The 14,818-nt window shown below is 37.0% G+C and overlaps 1 protein-coding gene across 4 annotated transcripts in view; it reads right to left on the bottom strand.

Moving 5' to 3' along the window:
- LOC139133915 (E3 ubiquitin-protein ligase TTC3-like) overlaps nucleotides 1-14,818 on the bottom strand; it is a 65,256-nt gene that overhangs the window by 26,856 nt on the left and 23,582 nt on the right. For all 4 annotated transcript variants that reach the window (XM_070700701.1, XM_070700720.1, XM_070700711.1 and 1 more), the window contains exons 4-10: nucleotides 12,248-12,341; nucleotides 11,652-11,711; nucleotides 8,463-8,524; nucleotides 4,252-4,334; nucleotides 3,575-3,657; nucleotides 1,136-1,230; nucleotides 162-279 (exon numbers count right to left, since the gene is read on the bottom strand). In XM_070700701.1, the coding sequence (XP_070556802.1) occupies nucleotides 162-279; nucleotides 1,136-1,230; nucleotides 3,575-3,657; nucleotides 4,252-4,334; nucleotides 8,463-8,524; nucleotides 11,652-11,711; nucleotides 12,248-12,341 (595 nt within the window). The remainder of the gene's footprint in view (nucleotides 1-161; nucleotides 280-1,135; nucleotides 1,231-3,574; nucleotides 3,658-4,251; nucleotides 4,335-8,462; nucleotides 8,525-11,651; nucleotides 11,712-12,247; nucleotides 12,342-14,818) is intronic.

Genomic DNA, 14,818 nt, shown 5'->3' with positions numbered 1-14,818 from the left:
TTAGACAGGTTTTACAGGTTAGACAATTATTACTTCAAAATAAAGGTCATTCAGAATAAGATTGCTGTGTTGCTGCTGATTGTTTTATGTTGGTATACTTTGCCCACTTACAAACTAATTGACGCTTCTATAATGAGATAACACTGGCTTGCTTGGCTTACCTTTGGCCATGCTGCTTTCAAAATTATAGCTCTCTTGCCATCGGATGCAGCCTTTGCAAAATCTTTGGTCTTCAGATAGGTGAGTGCTCGATTACAGTAAAGTCTTTCATTGTAACGACTGTGAAAACAAAGTAGAAGATATCACTGTAAAGTGGCAATGCAGTTTTCAGACATTTTACACACCTTATTTCAATGCAATTACAATTGGAATCTGGGCAACTGAGAAAAAAGAATGGTTTCCAGCTGTGACCGTTCTAATTTTGAGGTAACGCTCTCTCAAGGTGTGCTTGCTCAACATGATACTCTTCTACTAGTTCTAGGTACAGTAAAAGAAACAAGGTATGCTCAAATGTAACGCTCGGCATCATCAGCTGACCAGTAAAATGTCTGAACTCCCTAGCTTAGATTAAATACTGCCAATTGCAAGCCTTGGCTTTTTAGAACTCAAAATGGAAACACAGACAATACGTTGGTGTATGTACAGGTACACTGATCGTGTGATAATTATGAGCAGTCATATTTGTGGGTCAGACAATCCATTCAGTACAGTTGGCTGTTAGCCCTCTACATCAAAGGGTGCATAAGAAATGTTCCCGACACTGAATTCACTTACCTATGACTTTATGTAAAATGGAAAGTTGCCTTGGCAATGATTGGTCAATGACAATCAGCTGACTAAAATGTAACAATCACTACCTTAACTGTGATTGGTCACTTACCATCAGCTGATCAAAGCACAGGTAGCTGCTTGAAAGTGATTGTTCGAGGGCAATCAGCTGATCAAATATTTGTCATCATTCTCAATATGTACTGGTCTTGTATACAGGTAAAGCGCAAATACAAAATTTGGCAAATGAAAAAAAAGAAAAGCCCAGCATTTTGGAACCTGGGTATAATGCCTGAAATAATGAAATAATGAGTGAAATGCCTTTATAATACTATTTCTATGTATGGAGAACATGCAGGATACTTACTCTCTATTGATTGCAGATGTGTACCTCTGACATGCATCTTTGTATCTGCCGTCCTTAAATTCATTGTTGCCTTTAATACGCACCTCATCACTTTCCTGTAGGAAAAACATATCGAAGAAAATTTGGTTGGGAGAACAGTCTACTTTGCAGAGGGACTCTCAGATTCAAGTTCCAGCATTACATTTTGCAGCAATTTTAAAACCTCAGTGTCTGTGTCTTTATACATTATTTTTAGGAAGCATCCCAAAATACAGTAACAAATATCAGCTCCCTATCAGAAATAAAGTTTATCATTAAATGAACAATAAAAGACAATAAGAACACAATAAGAACTTCAATTTGGCATATGATTTCATGTGTTCGCATGAGGTCGACATGTCATCACTGACACCGCTAATATTCAGGGCTTGACAATTCCTATCGCCCGACGCCCGGGACAAATGAAATTTGCATTCGGGCAAGTCAAAAATACAATCTGGTCGCCGCCGGACAAGTTGTTTATACAACTTCTGGCGCAATCAACGTGAACCTAAGTTGCAGTTTGTGCACGTGTCGCCCAATTTGCGTTGTCGTACACACAAGATAAATGACTTTTTTTTAGATACAATTGTGACGTTCTTCTGCGATTCACTTGCTGACCGACTCACACAATGTTGCAATGTTTCGATGATTGACATGAAATTGTTTCATCGTCCAATTTAAAAAGTCGCTTAAAATTTGGCGTAAGCAGCATTTCTTTGTTGTATGCTGACTGCTCCGCCCCAACAAATTAGGTAAAAAATTGCAAAACCAATCATATTGCTTATGGCGATCGACCGTGCTGTACTTCAAAGTCATTTATGCGGCCTCGCGAGGTAGACGAACATTGTTGGCAGATAGTTTGTGGAGTGATTGCTGTAAATAGAGTATTTTACGGTAATATTTCCATTAACGCAAACAAGGCATTGTGCATTTTCACGAGCCAGAGCATAATTTCCGCTCCGCAGACCTACGCAAAAATCAAGCAAAGCATTGTGTAACTCTGAGAAACGATGTTGTGATGATTTACGACGGCGCCATGAGGGCAAGCGTTAGCGGGATTGTCTGAGAATCGACGATTCGATGTGATGATTAGAACAATGTTTCTGACAAAAGATTTAAACATAAGCGTTATGATGAGGAAAAACGCCGCAGATGTTATCTCCCCAAAATGGAAAGCACAGTGGCCTTGATTGAAATATGACGGCTCCAAAATGTTCTGTACATCGTGTCTCAAATATCCACCATTGCCAAAACCACTTGGAAAGCCAAATGCTTTTCTTGACGGATGCGACATGTTTCGAGTTGAATTGATAAGGATTCACGAGTCAAGTCAACCGCATTTGGACTGTTTGACGCATCACAGATGAGATCGTGACGGGGACAATGATTTGCGGAAATTTTGTGGGTCCCGCTGAGCCCGATACAGTTTCACTTGCCAACACCCTGATCGCATGCACTCGCAATTCCTAGACTAAATGACGACAACCAGCGACAAAAACTGACCAATCTCTTTACAACGGCATTTATACTTGCCAAACACGGGAAGCCGACGTATGATATGTACCTTCAATGTTAGCCCTGCGTACAGGTCTATGTGTTCCCAGCGTTATACGGCCTCTTGTGGTGGAGGCCGTATAACGTCGGGAACACACAGAGCTGTACGCAGGGCTACTTCAATGTGAACTTTTGAGAAAAATCGGTGTCAACATCAGCGAAAATTACCAAAATAAGAAAGCCCTGAAAGCCGCTACGGAATTCGTCGCAAGTATTTTGGTCCTGATTATTACAAATGGAGGACAAGTAAAATTTTTGTGACGACAAGTGAAATTGAAAATCCACTTGTCCCACGGACAAGTGAACTGGAAAAAAATTGTCCAGCCCTGAATATTGCTAAATTAATTTAACTTAGAGACAATGAGAGTAAAATTGGATGCTGCCTCACAGCTGAAAATGTGAGCTAAAAATGTATAACACAAAAGCATTAACAAGAAGACTGAGGTAAAATTGTCATGGCTAGTAAACATATACAGTTACGTTGCACCTATATGATAATGTCACTGTAAATGACAAGTTTGTAAATTACAAATGAGAATATAGATCTTCCATGAACAATAACACCAAAGGCATTGTTCAATCCCCCTTTCATGACTTTGTACCCTAAAGCATGCATGTTACACAGAAATTGGCAACAATTTTTCCGGTGAACTTGATCATCGTCAATAAGATTCATACTTGTGCAGGAAACTCCTAGAAATATACCGATGTTCATATCAAGTGAAATGCGACACGAATTATCAGCTCACAAAGGCACACAAACAACATGGACACATACACAGACAACATGCTATGAATGACTTGCAATGGCTTAGGTAACCTGGGCTGAAGGAGTTCTGGGATACCAAGATGTGTTATACTTACTTTTTCATTTGATTTGTTTTCTTTTTGAAATAAATCTGCTTCATTTTTATTGTCAAGACAGTACTTCCTGACATGTTGACAATCTGAAAGACAAACATCACACCGATTTGACATATTAAAGCGCAGTTGTCGTCACGCTGCACAAAACAAAATTTAAGCTTGCAAACACAGGTAACCTCTGTTCACAATGACATACTCTTGACTGTAATAGATGTGATGCATTTTAACATTTTTATAACCCTAATCATACAAAGATAGCAGATACTGCGTAGATTTTCAGGGTATCCAAAAGTTGGCATTCAAGGCTCATTTGTACTTGTTTACTCAAAGTGTATTAATTCGCATTGCTGAAGTATGAAACCAACGGATAATGAGTCATTATCATTGAATATTCAGGGCTGATGTGCAGCGTCGTGGGAGCTGATATCTAATTGGGTGGATGAATCTGACCGTTATAATTACATAATACAAAAACACTCCCTAAGATGCTGTGAATAGTGACAATCGACCAATCAGATATACCCTTCTGAGCACACTGCACATCAGCAGAATATTCAGAGTGTATCAAATTTTGGAACAATTACTTATGCAAATATGATAGGCGTGTCCACTAAACCTGGTAATAGTACACTGAATCTACCTGAAAAATGGTTCAATGCAAAGATAAAAATACTCACACTGTAGTAGGGAAAGCAACATGGCTCCAGCGACGTAATTGAATGTTAAATCGTTACTTTTTAGGTCATCTTTTAGCTCATTGCTGTGGTAAGAGAAATAATGCAATGAAAGTATGTAAAGATACCAGTGCAACAACCTACACATGGGGGCTGTGTAAATTCTTACGTGAACGGAAACAAATATTGAAACTCTATAAAGGCAAAATGAAACATGCAATTATGGTAGATAGCTTTCAAATTAACAACACTCGCACTCTGTCAAACTCCTGTTATTATCACAGCTTCACATTTCATATTCAAGAAGAGTCATAGTAGTTCAGCAGGTGTTGGATTTTTTCTTCAGTTTTTATTTTTATTCAAAAAATACACCTCTGTTCTCTTGTACTAATAGTACCAATAAGTTTTCATTTTAAACTGGAAGTTACAGGACCATGGGTGCACAATACGGGGATTACTGATGACACAGCCATTTACATACCGGTACACTGGGCCGGAGTTTTTGAATTCTCAGAGTTCATTGCTTTAAGGTAGTAAGTATGCACCTCGGAAGTGAAAGACTTAAACTTTTGCTCTAACTTTCCTCAAGGAATCTTTCAATCATTCTCTTTCAAAATCAAGAATAAAAATAGGGGGTCACCGTGCAAATTTTGGTAATAGAGAAACAAATTACCCAAGATTTACCGATATTAGAAATTGAAAATGGCCGCCATCCCTGTGTTAACTCTATGGAGAAAAATCAAAATTTTTTAATTTCGAAAAACTAAGCCGGTGAAAAGTTTTCTTTCACCAGAGCTCTAAAATGAACCTCCACATGTGGTATATCAGAAGAGAAATGTAAAAGTTTGAGAGTCCGAATGTCTGTCCCCGAGGTGCGTTCTACCTTAACTGCATGTAATTTGAATAATCATCATGGGCACTTCCATGACATATGCAAAGAAGGCTCAAATGGTTGTACAGTGTACACATTTTGAAACATGCGTTCTGCAACAAAAAATCTGAACATTTTTTTCAGTTTATTTTCGAGTCAAGTTTAGTCGCAATATATTCACAGACATCATATGCAAGATTCAATGACAATGAACGCCTGAAACATGGCAAAATTATAAGATTCTGGGACCAGACACAGCGCATCCATCAGTAGTGTGACTTTTTTACATTTGCATAGATTTATGATAATCTGGCTCTTATAGGAGAAGTTCCTGTTTAAACAAACTGGGGGATATTTACTGTCACCATTTTGCAAACCTGCTTGTTTCTCATATGCCCACACAGGCAGAGAAATTGACAGCTAGAGCACCATAATAATTGATAGGGTATCATGAATGGAACCAAAGAAGCTGATAAGAGGTTTATGTCTTATGGCTGTACCAGTAGAAACCTTCACACCAATATGCCATTATCATGCTTTACATTGTGGGCACACAAACCACAAACCTAGTCAGAAATCACAGCTTACTTTTTTACTAACTGGGTTTATGAATGAAACACAGCTTTGACAATCATCATCAGTAATAATGAGAGCACTTGCCTTCTCTAAGCTGAGTCAGTGAATGTAGTTTGAGTAACTGAATATGAACTGCACTGTACAATGACCATCAGCGAAAGCACACAAGTCAGAGATTCTCAGTAAAAAAAATGCAGTTGAAGTTACAAAACTTCCACAAATGAAAAGGAACAAATGAAAAGGAACAAACAGTCAAATTGCTGTGATCTCCAATTTATCAATCAATCTCACCATTGACATTGACATTAGCTGTAACATGGCCGCTCATTCAAAACAGCCCTAGCAAAGCATACCCCTTAACTCGGCAATTTTAAGTGCCCTCCATTGACAGCCTTTTGTCAAAGATGGATTATGGGTAGTTTTGACCCCCTAGCTATGTGGTTCCTAAGAAACAGCCCCCAGACACTAAACCCATATACATGTTCCAAATGTGAGCTAAGAAACCGACAAAAATGGTCACCTTGTGCACGTCCAGTTTTGGTAGCCTGTAAATCATCTGTAAATCATACTGTATAGATAGATAGATATACTTTATTGTCCATAAAAACATGGAAAGTTGTCTTCAAACATCAGGACCGCTATAAAAACACCAAATACGGACAACACCATACAAAACAATACAATAGTTACAGACAAACGCAACACTATATTAAAAGTTCCTACTTAAAATGGTGTTTGCTCTGGTTCTCCGGATGGAATCAGACATATTCATATTTAAAACAGCAACTGCTGACGGTATAAATGACTTCTTAAAAAGATTCTTCCTAGCCCTGGGCACAAGTAGACGGCGTCCCGAAGGCAGATATTGAAACTTGTCATTCAATGGGTGAGATTTATCACCAAGAATGGATAAACCTTCCTACGAAGAGCATAAGTATACAGTTCTCCAAGATCTTTTAACTTTGTGTCCCGACAAGTCGACTACATATGTTTACAATTTTCGTTAGTCGCATTCTCTCTTTAACAGAAATATGACCAAACCATGTGACAATGTTATAAGTTAGAATGCTTTCAATACAACAACGATACACAGAAACTAGGATGTGACTGCTAACATTGAAACTCTTTAGCTTCCTCAGAATAAATATTCGTTGGTGAGCTTTCTTATAAATTTTGTCTGTATTCTCTTTGAAACTTAACTTCTGGTCTACTATGGACCCTAGATATGGAAATGATGATACTATTTCAACCTGTTGGTTGTCAATGGTAACAGATTCTACTTTTTCTAGCTTTCTGCCATTATTAAGAACCAACTCTTTCGTTTTTTTGATATTTAACGTAAGAAAACTGTCTTTGAACCATGAACACAGGCGATTAATTTCAGGAAAGTAGCGTGACAAGGATACTTCGCCTTTTAATCTGGCAACTAGTGCCATGTCATCAGCAAACTTCAGCAAAGTCAACAAATTATCCGATAACATGATTTCGTTCGTGTAAATTGAAAAGAGTACAGGCGAGAGGACGCAACCTTGTGGCGCACCAGAATTCAACGTTAGTTCATCAAGTGTATAGTGTGCTGTTTTGGCAGTTCATACATGCTACAGAATGTTTCAGAAGCAGAACAAAGTTGACATCATTTTTACATCGCTGTGCAGATATGAGTACTCACATTTTGAAATTTTGTCAGACTGCATCATTTGCTCTCCATAGAATTAGAAATGTATTAGATCGCACAAACACTGCAAGACTTGTGCACACTTTTGTAACATCGAGCTCGATTACTGCAATAGTTTGCTGTTCGCTATCATGATAAACACCTCTACAAACTCCAGTTACTTTTAAATTCTGTTGCTGGTCTTGTCACACAAACGAAATTGCATGAACACATCACATCTGTAAAGCAGGAGCTACACTGGCTGGCTATCCATGCTAGAATTGATTTCAAAATTTTTTTTTGTTTATAAAATCTTGCACAATTGGGCACCTGCTATCTTTCTGACCTGGTAACAGTTCGTGATGCTAAACTTTTAACATGCTCAGCGTTTGCACCCGTTTTGGAACCAGTGAACTGGGAACAGAAACACATTGGCTATAGTTCTTTCTTGAATGCAGCTCCAACTCTATGGAATGTCTTACCAAAAGGCTGTCACAATCTGTTGCTTCTTTTTAAAAATCTCTTAAAACATACCTCTTCAAAAAGCACTGTAACTAGGTCATCCGGCGGTTTGTTGTTCTTGTCTATTCTTATTTTAAATTTTAGCAAGCAGTATCGTCGAGTGTGTCTTTTAATCAGTGTATTTTCAGCATACTTTTATAATCAATGTATTTTTATGATCTTTGCATTTTTATTGTAAAGTGGTTTGATATTTTATTGATGGAAATCGCCGTAGGAAAATTATCATTATTATTTTTATCATCATGTAAACTACCTTTGTGGTTGGATCTAAAGCAGATCGGACCAATTCTGATCTTTGTATCACATGTGTAACAAACAACAAAAGACTTTTTCAGTTTAACTTCCCATACACAGAAACACTACAAACAAACAAACATACACTCATCTAAAGACAGGCATAACTTTGGCGAGGGTGCTTGATAAAGCACCTGGGTGCCAACAAAGTCTTCATTTAATACAGAAGTAAAATACCAGGTTTCTTATTAAACATATCTGCTTTTCTTTATGTGGTTACTGCCTGGTCAAAAAGGTGCTGTGAAAACTTAAAATCCCCCGGCAATGTGGTCCACCAATACACTTCAATTCACTTACGTCATAATAATGAAGTTTCTATTGACAACAGCTCTCTTAAATGATTCCTCCATTTTCTCATGCTGCAATAGAGTAACAGTGAAAGAAAAACATATGTAAGAACCATCGAGACAATTTTTGCACATGAGAATTATCAGAGCAGAGGAACTTGACTTTTCAGATTTTTGCCAAATACATGTGATTATCATTGCAACCTTGTTTCCTAGGATCAAACAACTTTGGTAGTTACCTTACATGTATTTGGATGAGGTGAATGACAAAAACACACCTTATCCAATTTATGTTAAGTTGGTATATGTAATTTTGATGCTGATATACTGGTATGTAAAGAGACGAATACCAGTTGACAGTTTCCACAACCATTTTACCTGTGTGTTGACCGGCTGTCTATGCATACATGTACATGTACAAGCACTCTGGAACACCTGAACATGAGACTGTTGTCTTTGTGAAAATGTGTCTACGATTGAGATGAGTGATAGAAGAGGAACTTGACTTTTCAGAGAGACATTTGGATAAGTTGTGATAAAAATACATATTGACTGGCTACATAGGTGTTTGTTTTCCCCTTTGGCCTGAGTGTCACCAAGACAGTCTATTTCCCTTTGTATAGGCTCTCATGAAACAGACTGCTCAGGGGCGAATCTCAGACCCTCAAGAAACAGACATCTGCCGTTGCCATAATGATCAGTCAATCTGTGTACCGTATAACAGTGAGGCCAACACATAGTTTTGGAACAATGGTATGCTCAATTCTGGTCCATGTAAATCAAAATTCAAACCATAAAATCAGTAAATAGGCTGGTAGGCAATACATGATCTGGGTTGGACACTGAGGATAAAACCGTCATCTGAAATGGCTGCGTTGATTGCAATAATTCTTTCAACTACATGCCCAAAGTTGGTGTGTTTTTCAAACAAAATGAAAGCATAACTTCACAATAAAATCATACAAGCGTGAATTTCAGATTCCAAAGACCACATGGTACATCACACAAACAGGTTGACCCACAGCAATTATGGTGACATAGAAAACCATCTGGGTCAACCATATCATGAGTGCAGTGCAGAAATCTTACACGCCCCTTTCCAAATTCTAGGTTTGTTTCTCATCCTAGGTTTCAAACAAATTGACATCATCAGTTTTTTCATCTTTTTGTTGGATTATCTTTTTTTTAAGCTCACAAGATCAAAATACCATTTTAAAACAAGCGACCTAGCGGCCGATATAGCTCCGCTGTGTTTATGTAGAGAATAACTATTTTTGACACATGTTGAAGAAGAAGGTGGAAAATCTTTGATAGCTCAATGCAGTGGCCAGAGAAAAGTGGCTAAAATAAGCTGCAAAAATACACATTGAAGATTTGATCATACTTTGAATATATCACATTGGATCATCCCTAAGAACATGTCAACCAAAGCTGTCTGATGAGTAGATTTGTGAGAATAAAATTTTCTGACCAAAAATGGCAACGATTGCCCCCAAAAATAAAAATTGCAGATTTCATCACAATTACAAAAAATCAAATTTAGTTCAACTATAGAAACCTGTATACCAAATTTCAAAGCTGTTACACCAGTACTTTTTGAGAAACACATTTTTTGACCAAAAATGGGAAAAATTACCACAAAATTCAAAATTAAGATTTCATCATTATTTCAATAAATATCATTTAGTTCATCTATAGAAACCTGTATACCAAATTCAAAGCTATCAGATGAGAAGTTTTGGAAATACACATTTTTTGACAAAAAATGGCAAAAGTTGCCCCAAAATACAAAATTACAGATTTCATCAGAAATTCAATATATATTACTTAGCTCATCTGTAGAAACCTGTATACCAAATTTCAAAGCTATCAGATGAGTAGTTTTGGAAATACACATTTTTTGACCAAAAATGGCAAAAATTGCCCCAAAAATACAAAATTACAGATTTCATCAGAAATTCAATATATATTACTTAGTTCATCTATAGAAACCTGTATACCAAATTTCAAAGCTATCAGACCAGTACTTTTTGATAAACACATTTTTTGACCAAAAATGGAAAAAATTGCCCCGAAAATACAAAATTGCAGATTTCATCATAATTTCAACAAATATCATTTAGTTCATCTGTAGGAACCTGTATACCAAGTTTCAAAGCTATCAGATGAGTAGTTTTGGAAATACACATTTTTTGACCAAAAATGGCAAAAATTGCCCCAAAACACAAAATTACAGATTTCATCAGAAATTCAATATATATTACTTAGTTCATTTATAGAAACCTGTATACAAAATTTCAAAACAATCAGACCAGTACTTTTTGAGAAATACATTTTTTAACCAAAATGGCAAAAATTGCCTTAAAAATGCAAATTTACATATTTCTGCACAATTTGAACAAATCTGAAATAGATCATCCCTAGGGACATATGTACCAAATATCAAAGCTATCTGACCGGTAGTTTTATAAAAGAAGATTTTTAAACATTTTTTTTACCAAAAATGACAAAAATTGCCTTAAAAATACAAATATGTAAATTTCACCATGATTTGAACAAATCTGACTGAAGTCACCCTAAGTAAACTGCATATCAAATTTCAAAGCAATCGGACAAGCGGTTTGAGAGAAGAAGATTTTTTTACCAAAAACACCAAAAAATGCCCCAAAAATACAAATATGCAAATTTCATCACGATTTGAACAAACTTAAGTGAGGTCACCCCAAGTGAACTGCATATCAAATTTCAAAGCAATCGGACTTGCGGTTTCAGAGAAGAAGGCAATTGTTGACAGACGACGGACGACGGACGACGACGGACGACGACGACGGACGACGACGGAGAATCAGCCTATTTGATAAGCTCCGCGTCGCTGACAGCGGAGCTAAAAATGCACAAATGGGAATGTTTACAATAGCAGTAATTCTGACACAGCAAGATGATGACAATAAATTCACTGCTCAAAATTGTACAGTGGCATACACCTGATCCACAGATAATAATATTTCTACGCCGTGCAAAGCACAGTGCCTTGTCTTTACAAATTTTTTTTGGAGCAAACATGAAAGGATTGACACAGAATCTACCATACATGTACCCTTAGATCAAGGTGCATGGATGAGAAACAACGTTGTTTATTTCGGGGGGGGTTCAGGCTACAGACCTGTCTGTGATAAAAAGGCGACTGAAGCTTACTTACCAAGTCTACATATGAAGTTAAATCTAGCATTTCTTTTAAAAATGACCTTCCACACTCTTTCTGCAAAGCAATTAAGAGAAACGCATAATTTTATTGCCAGGTTTACACGGCATCTCACAGAACTAACTCAGTGACTGCTGATAGAAATGGAATGTAGACAATTGTTGTTTTCAAATGAAAGTCACTGCAATGGACTGCATATAAATCTATTCAGGGTTCTCCTTTGAGGGATTTTGAAGGGCTAGCTACCCCTCTGTTTTTCAAGCAATCTTTAAAAATGTTAATAACCATACACCATATATTTTAATAACAAAAGAATATGCAAATTATGCATTACAATGTAAGTTGGCCGTTCCACTTTTTTTAAAAAACTGTTGAGACACAAAAGTATTGGTTGGCAGTGTACATGTAAAGTACTGATGTTCAGAGGAATATTATTATCCAAAGGACCAACAAAAAGGTGCCATCTTGGTAAACGTATTGCATCATTCACCAAAGAATGTCCCCTTTGAAAATGTTGTTGTTTTACATGTACTGGTACTGATGTACTCAAACTTTCAAATATGAGATACTGAAAGAAATGAATTCTTACTTACTAGTTTTGTTGAAAATAAATTGTGTGCCATTTCTATTGTCTCTACTGCTGTCATCTCTTTTTCTGTTAAAGGTTTAATTAATGCTGCTTCATCACTGGAAAAAAAAACACACCAAATAAACCAGAGAATTGACAAAATAAGCAAAATAGCTTATAACTACAGATGTGTGTAAACAAAATCCAAGAACCTTCACATTCATTCTCATTGCAATTTTAACTTCAAAAAAAAGGAACAATACTGTTAACCAAATTTTAGAGAATAGCATGGGACTGATTTCCCTTTTTGTGAATATCTTGCCTGCTCTAAGGGGTCTTTAAAGGTAAATACAAAGAACACACCCCTTAGAATTATATTTGATTGTGGTATGGCTAAGTGTGAGGAAGATAAATTGAAACGTTTGATGAATCAGAGAAGTGTAAATTTACACGTAAACAAGTCATCGTTGATGACACAGTCCCACTTGTTAATGGGTACTTTGATTACATGTCCTAAGAGGATAGAGTCCTCTTCATTAATTGAGACATGCCCAAGTTTTGGCTAAGGACACGAAAAAATTGTAACAAAATGGCTGCCATGCAGCCATATTGGATCATATCAAGAAACAAATTGACATACATATGTATGACATAGGTTAATGTCCTTGTACCAACTTTGAATAAAATCGGTTAAGATATGCCTTAGAGTATTATGGCCCTCGACAGGAAAAATCGTAATAAAATGGCCGCAAGGCAGCCATATTGGATCGTATCACATAACAAATTGACATGCATATGTATGACATTAGTCAATCTCCTTGTACCAACTTTGAATAAAATCCGTTGAAACATGTCTGAGTTATTGCTCTGTACATGAAAATATCGAATAAAATGGCTGCCTAGCGGCCATATTGGATCGTATCACATAACAAATTGACGTACATATGTAAGACATAGGTCAATGTCCTTGTACCAACTTTGAATAAAATCGGTTGAGATATGCCTGAGTTATGCCTCTGCATATGAAAAAATCGTAATAAAATGGCCACACAGCAGCCATATTGGATTGTATCACAAAACAAATTGACATGCATATCTATGACATTGGTCAATGTCCTTGTACCAACTTTGAATAAAATCGGTTAAAACATGTCTGAGTTATGGCACTGTATATGAAAATATTGTAATAAAATGGCCGCCTGGCGGCCATATTGGATCGTATCACAAAACAAATCAACATGCATATCTATGACATTGATCAATGTCCTTGTACCAACGTTTGATAAAATCGGTTGAAACATGTCTGAGTTATGGCTCTGTACATGAAAAAATCGTAATAAAATGGCCGCCTGGCGGCCATATTGGATTGTATCACAAAACAAATGGATGTGCATATCTATGACATTGGTCAATGTCCTTGTACCAACTTTGAATAAATCGGTTGAAACATGTCTGAGTTATGGCTCTGTACATGAAAAAATCGTAATAAATGGCCACCTGGCGGCCATATTGGATTGTATCACAAAACAAATTGATGTGCATATCTATGACATTGGTCAATGTCCTTGTACCGACTTTGAATAAAATCGGTTGAAACATGTCTGAGTTATGGCTCTGTACATGAAAAAATCGTAATAAAATGGCCGCCTGGCGGCCATATTGGATCGTATCACATAACAAATTGACGTACATATGTATGACATAGGTCAATGTCCTTGTACCAACTTTGAATAAAATCGGTTGAGATATGCCTGAATTATGCCTCTGCATATGAAAAATCGTAATAAAATGGCCACACAGCAGCCATATTGGATTGTATCACAAAACAAATTGACATGCATATCTATGACATTGGTCAATGTCCTTGTACCAACTTTGAATAAAATCGGTTAAAACATGTCTGAGTTATGGCACTGTATATGAAAAAATTGTAATAAAATGGCCGCCTGGCGGCCATATTGGATCGTATCACAAAACAAATCAACATGCATATCTATGACATTGGTCAATGTCCTTGTACCAACTTTGAATAAAATCGGTTGAAACATGTCTGAGTTATGGCACTGTACATGAAAAAATCGTAATAAAATGGCCGCCTGGCGGCCATATTGGATTGTATCACAAAACAAATGATGTGCATATCTATGACATTGGTCAATGTCCTTGTACCAACTTTGAATAAAATCGGTTGAAACATGTCTGAGTTATGGCTCTGTACATGAAAAATCGTAATAAATGGCCGCCTGGCGGCCATATTGGATTGTATCACACAACAAATCGACGTGCATCTGTATGACATATGAAGTAATCCTTGTACCAAGTTTGAATGAAATTGCTTCTTGCATCTCTGAGATATCTGCGTGAACGGACGGACGCACACACGCACGCACGCACGCACGGACGCACACACGCACGGACATGACCAAACCTATAAGTCCCCCCCCCCGGACGGTGTCCGTGGGACTAATAAAACCCTAGACAGCTGATAGCAATGGTATGTACTGATACAGTGCACAAGTTTCTTTCTGACCTCCTGAATGACGTCAATTGTTCACCATTTGATCTGACTGTTTGCCTAACCTTGTAACTTGTATAT

This window comes from Ptychodera flava, chromosome 1, assembly GCF_041260155.1.
Source record: "Ptychodera flava strain L36383 chromosome 1, AS_Pfla_20210202, whole genome shotgun sequence".
Lineage (NCBI taxonomy): Eukaryota > Metazoa > Hemichordata > Enteropneusta > Ptychoderidae > Ptychodera > Ptychodera flava.
Note: the sequence above shows the minus strand (reverse complement) of the source record. Positions and strands in the feature narration are given on the sequence as shown.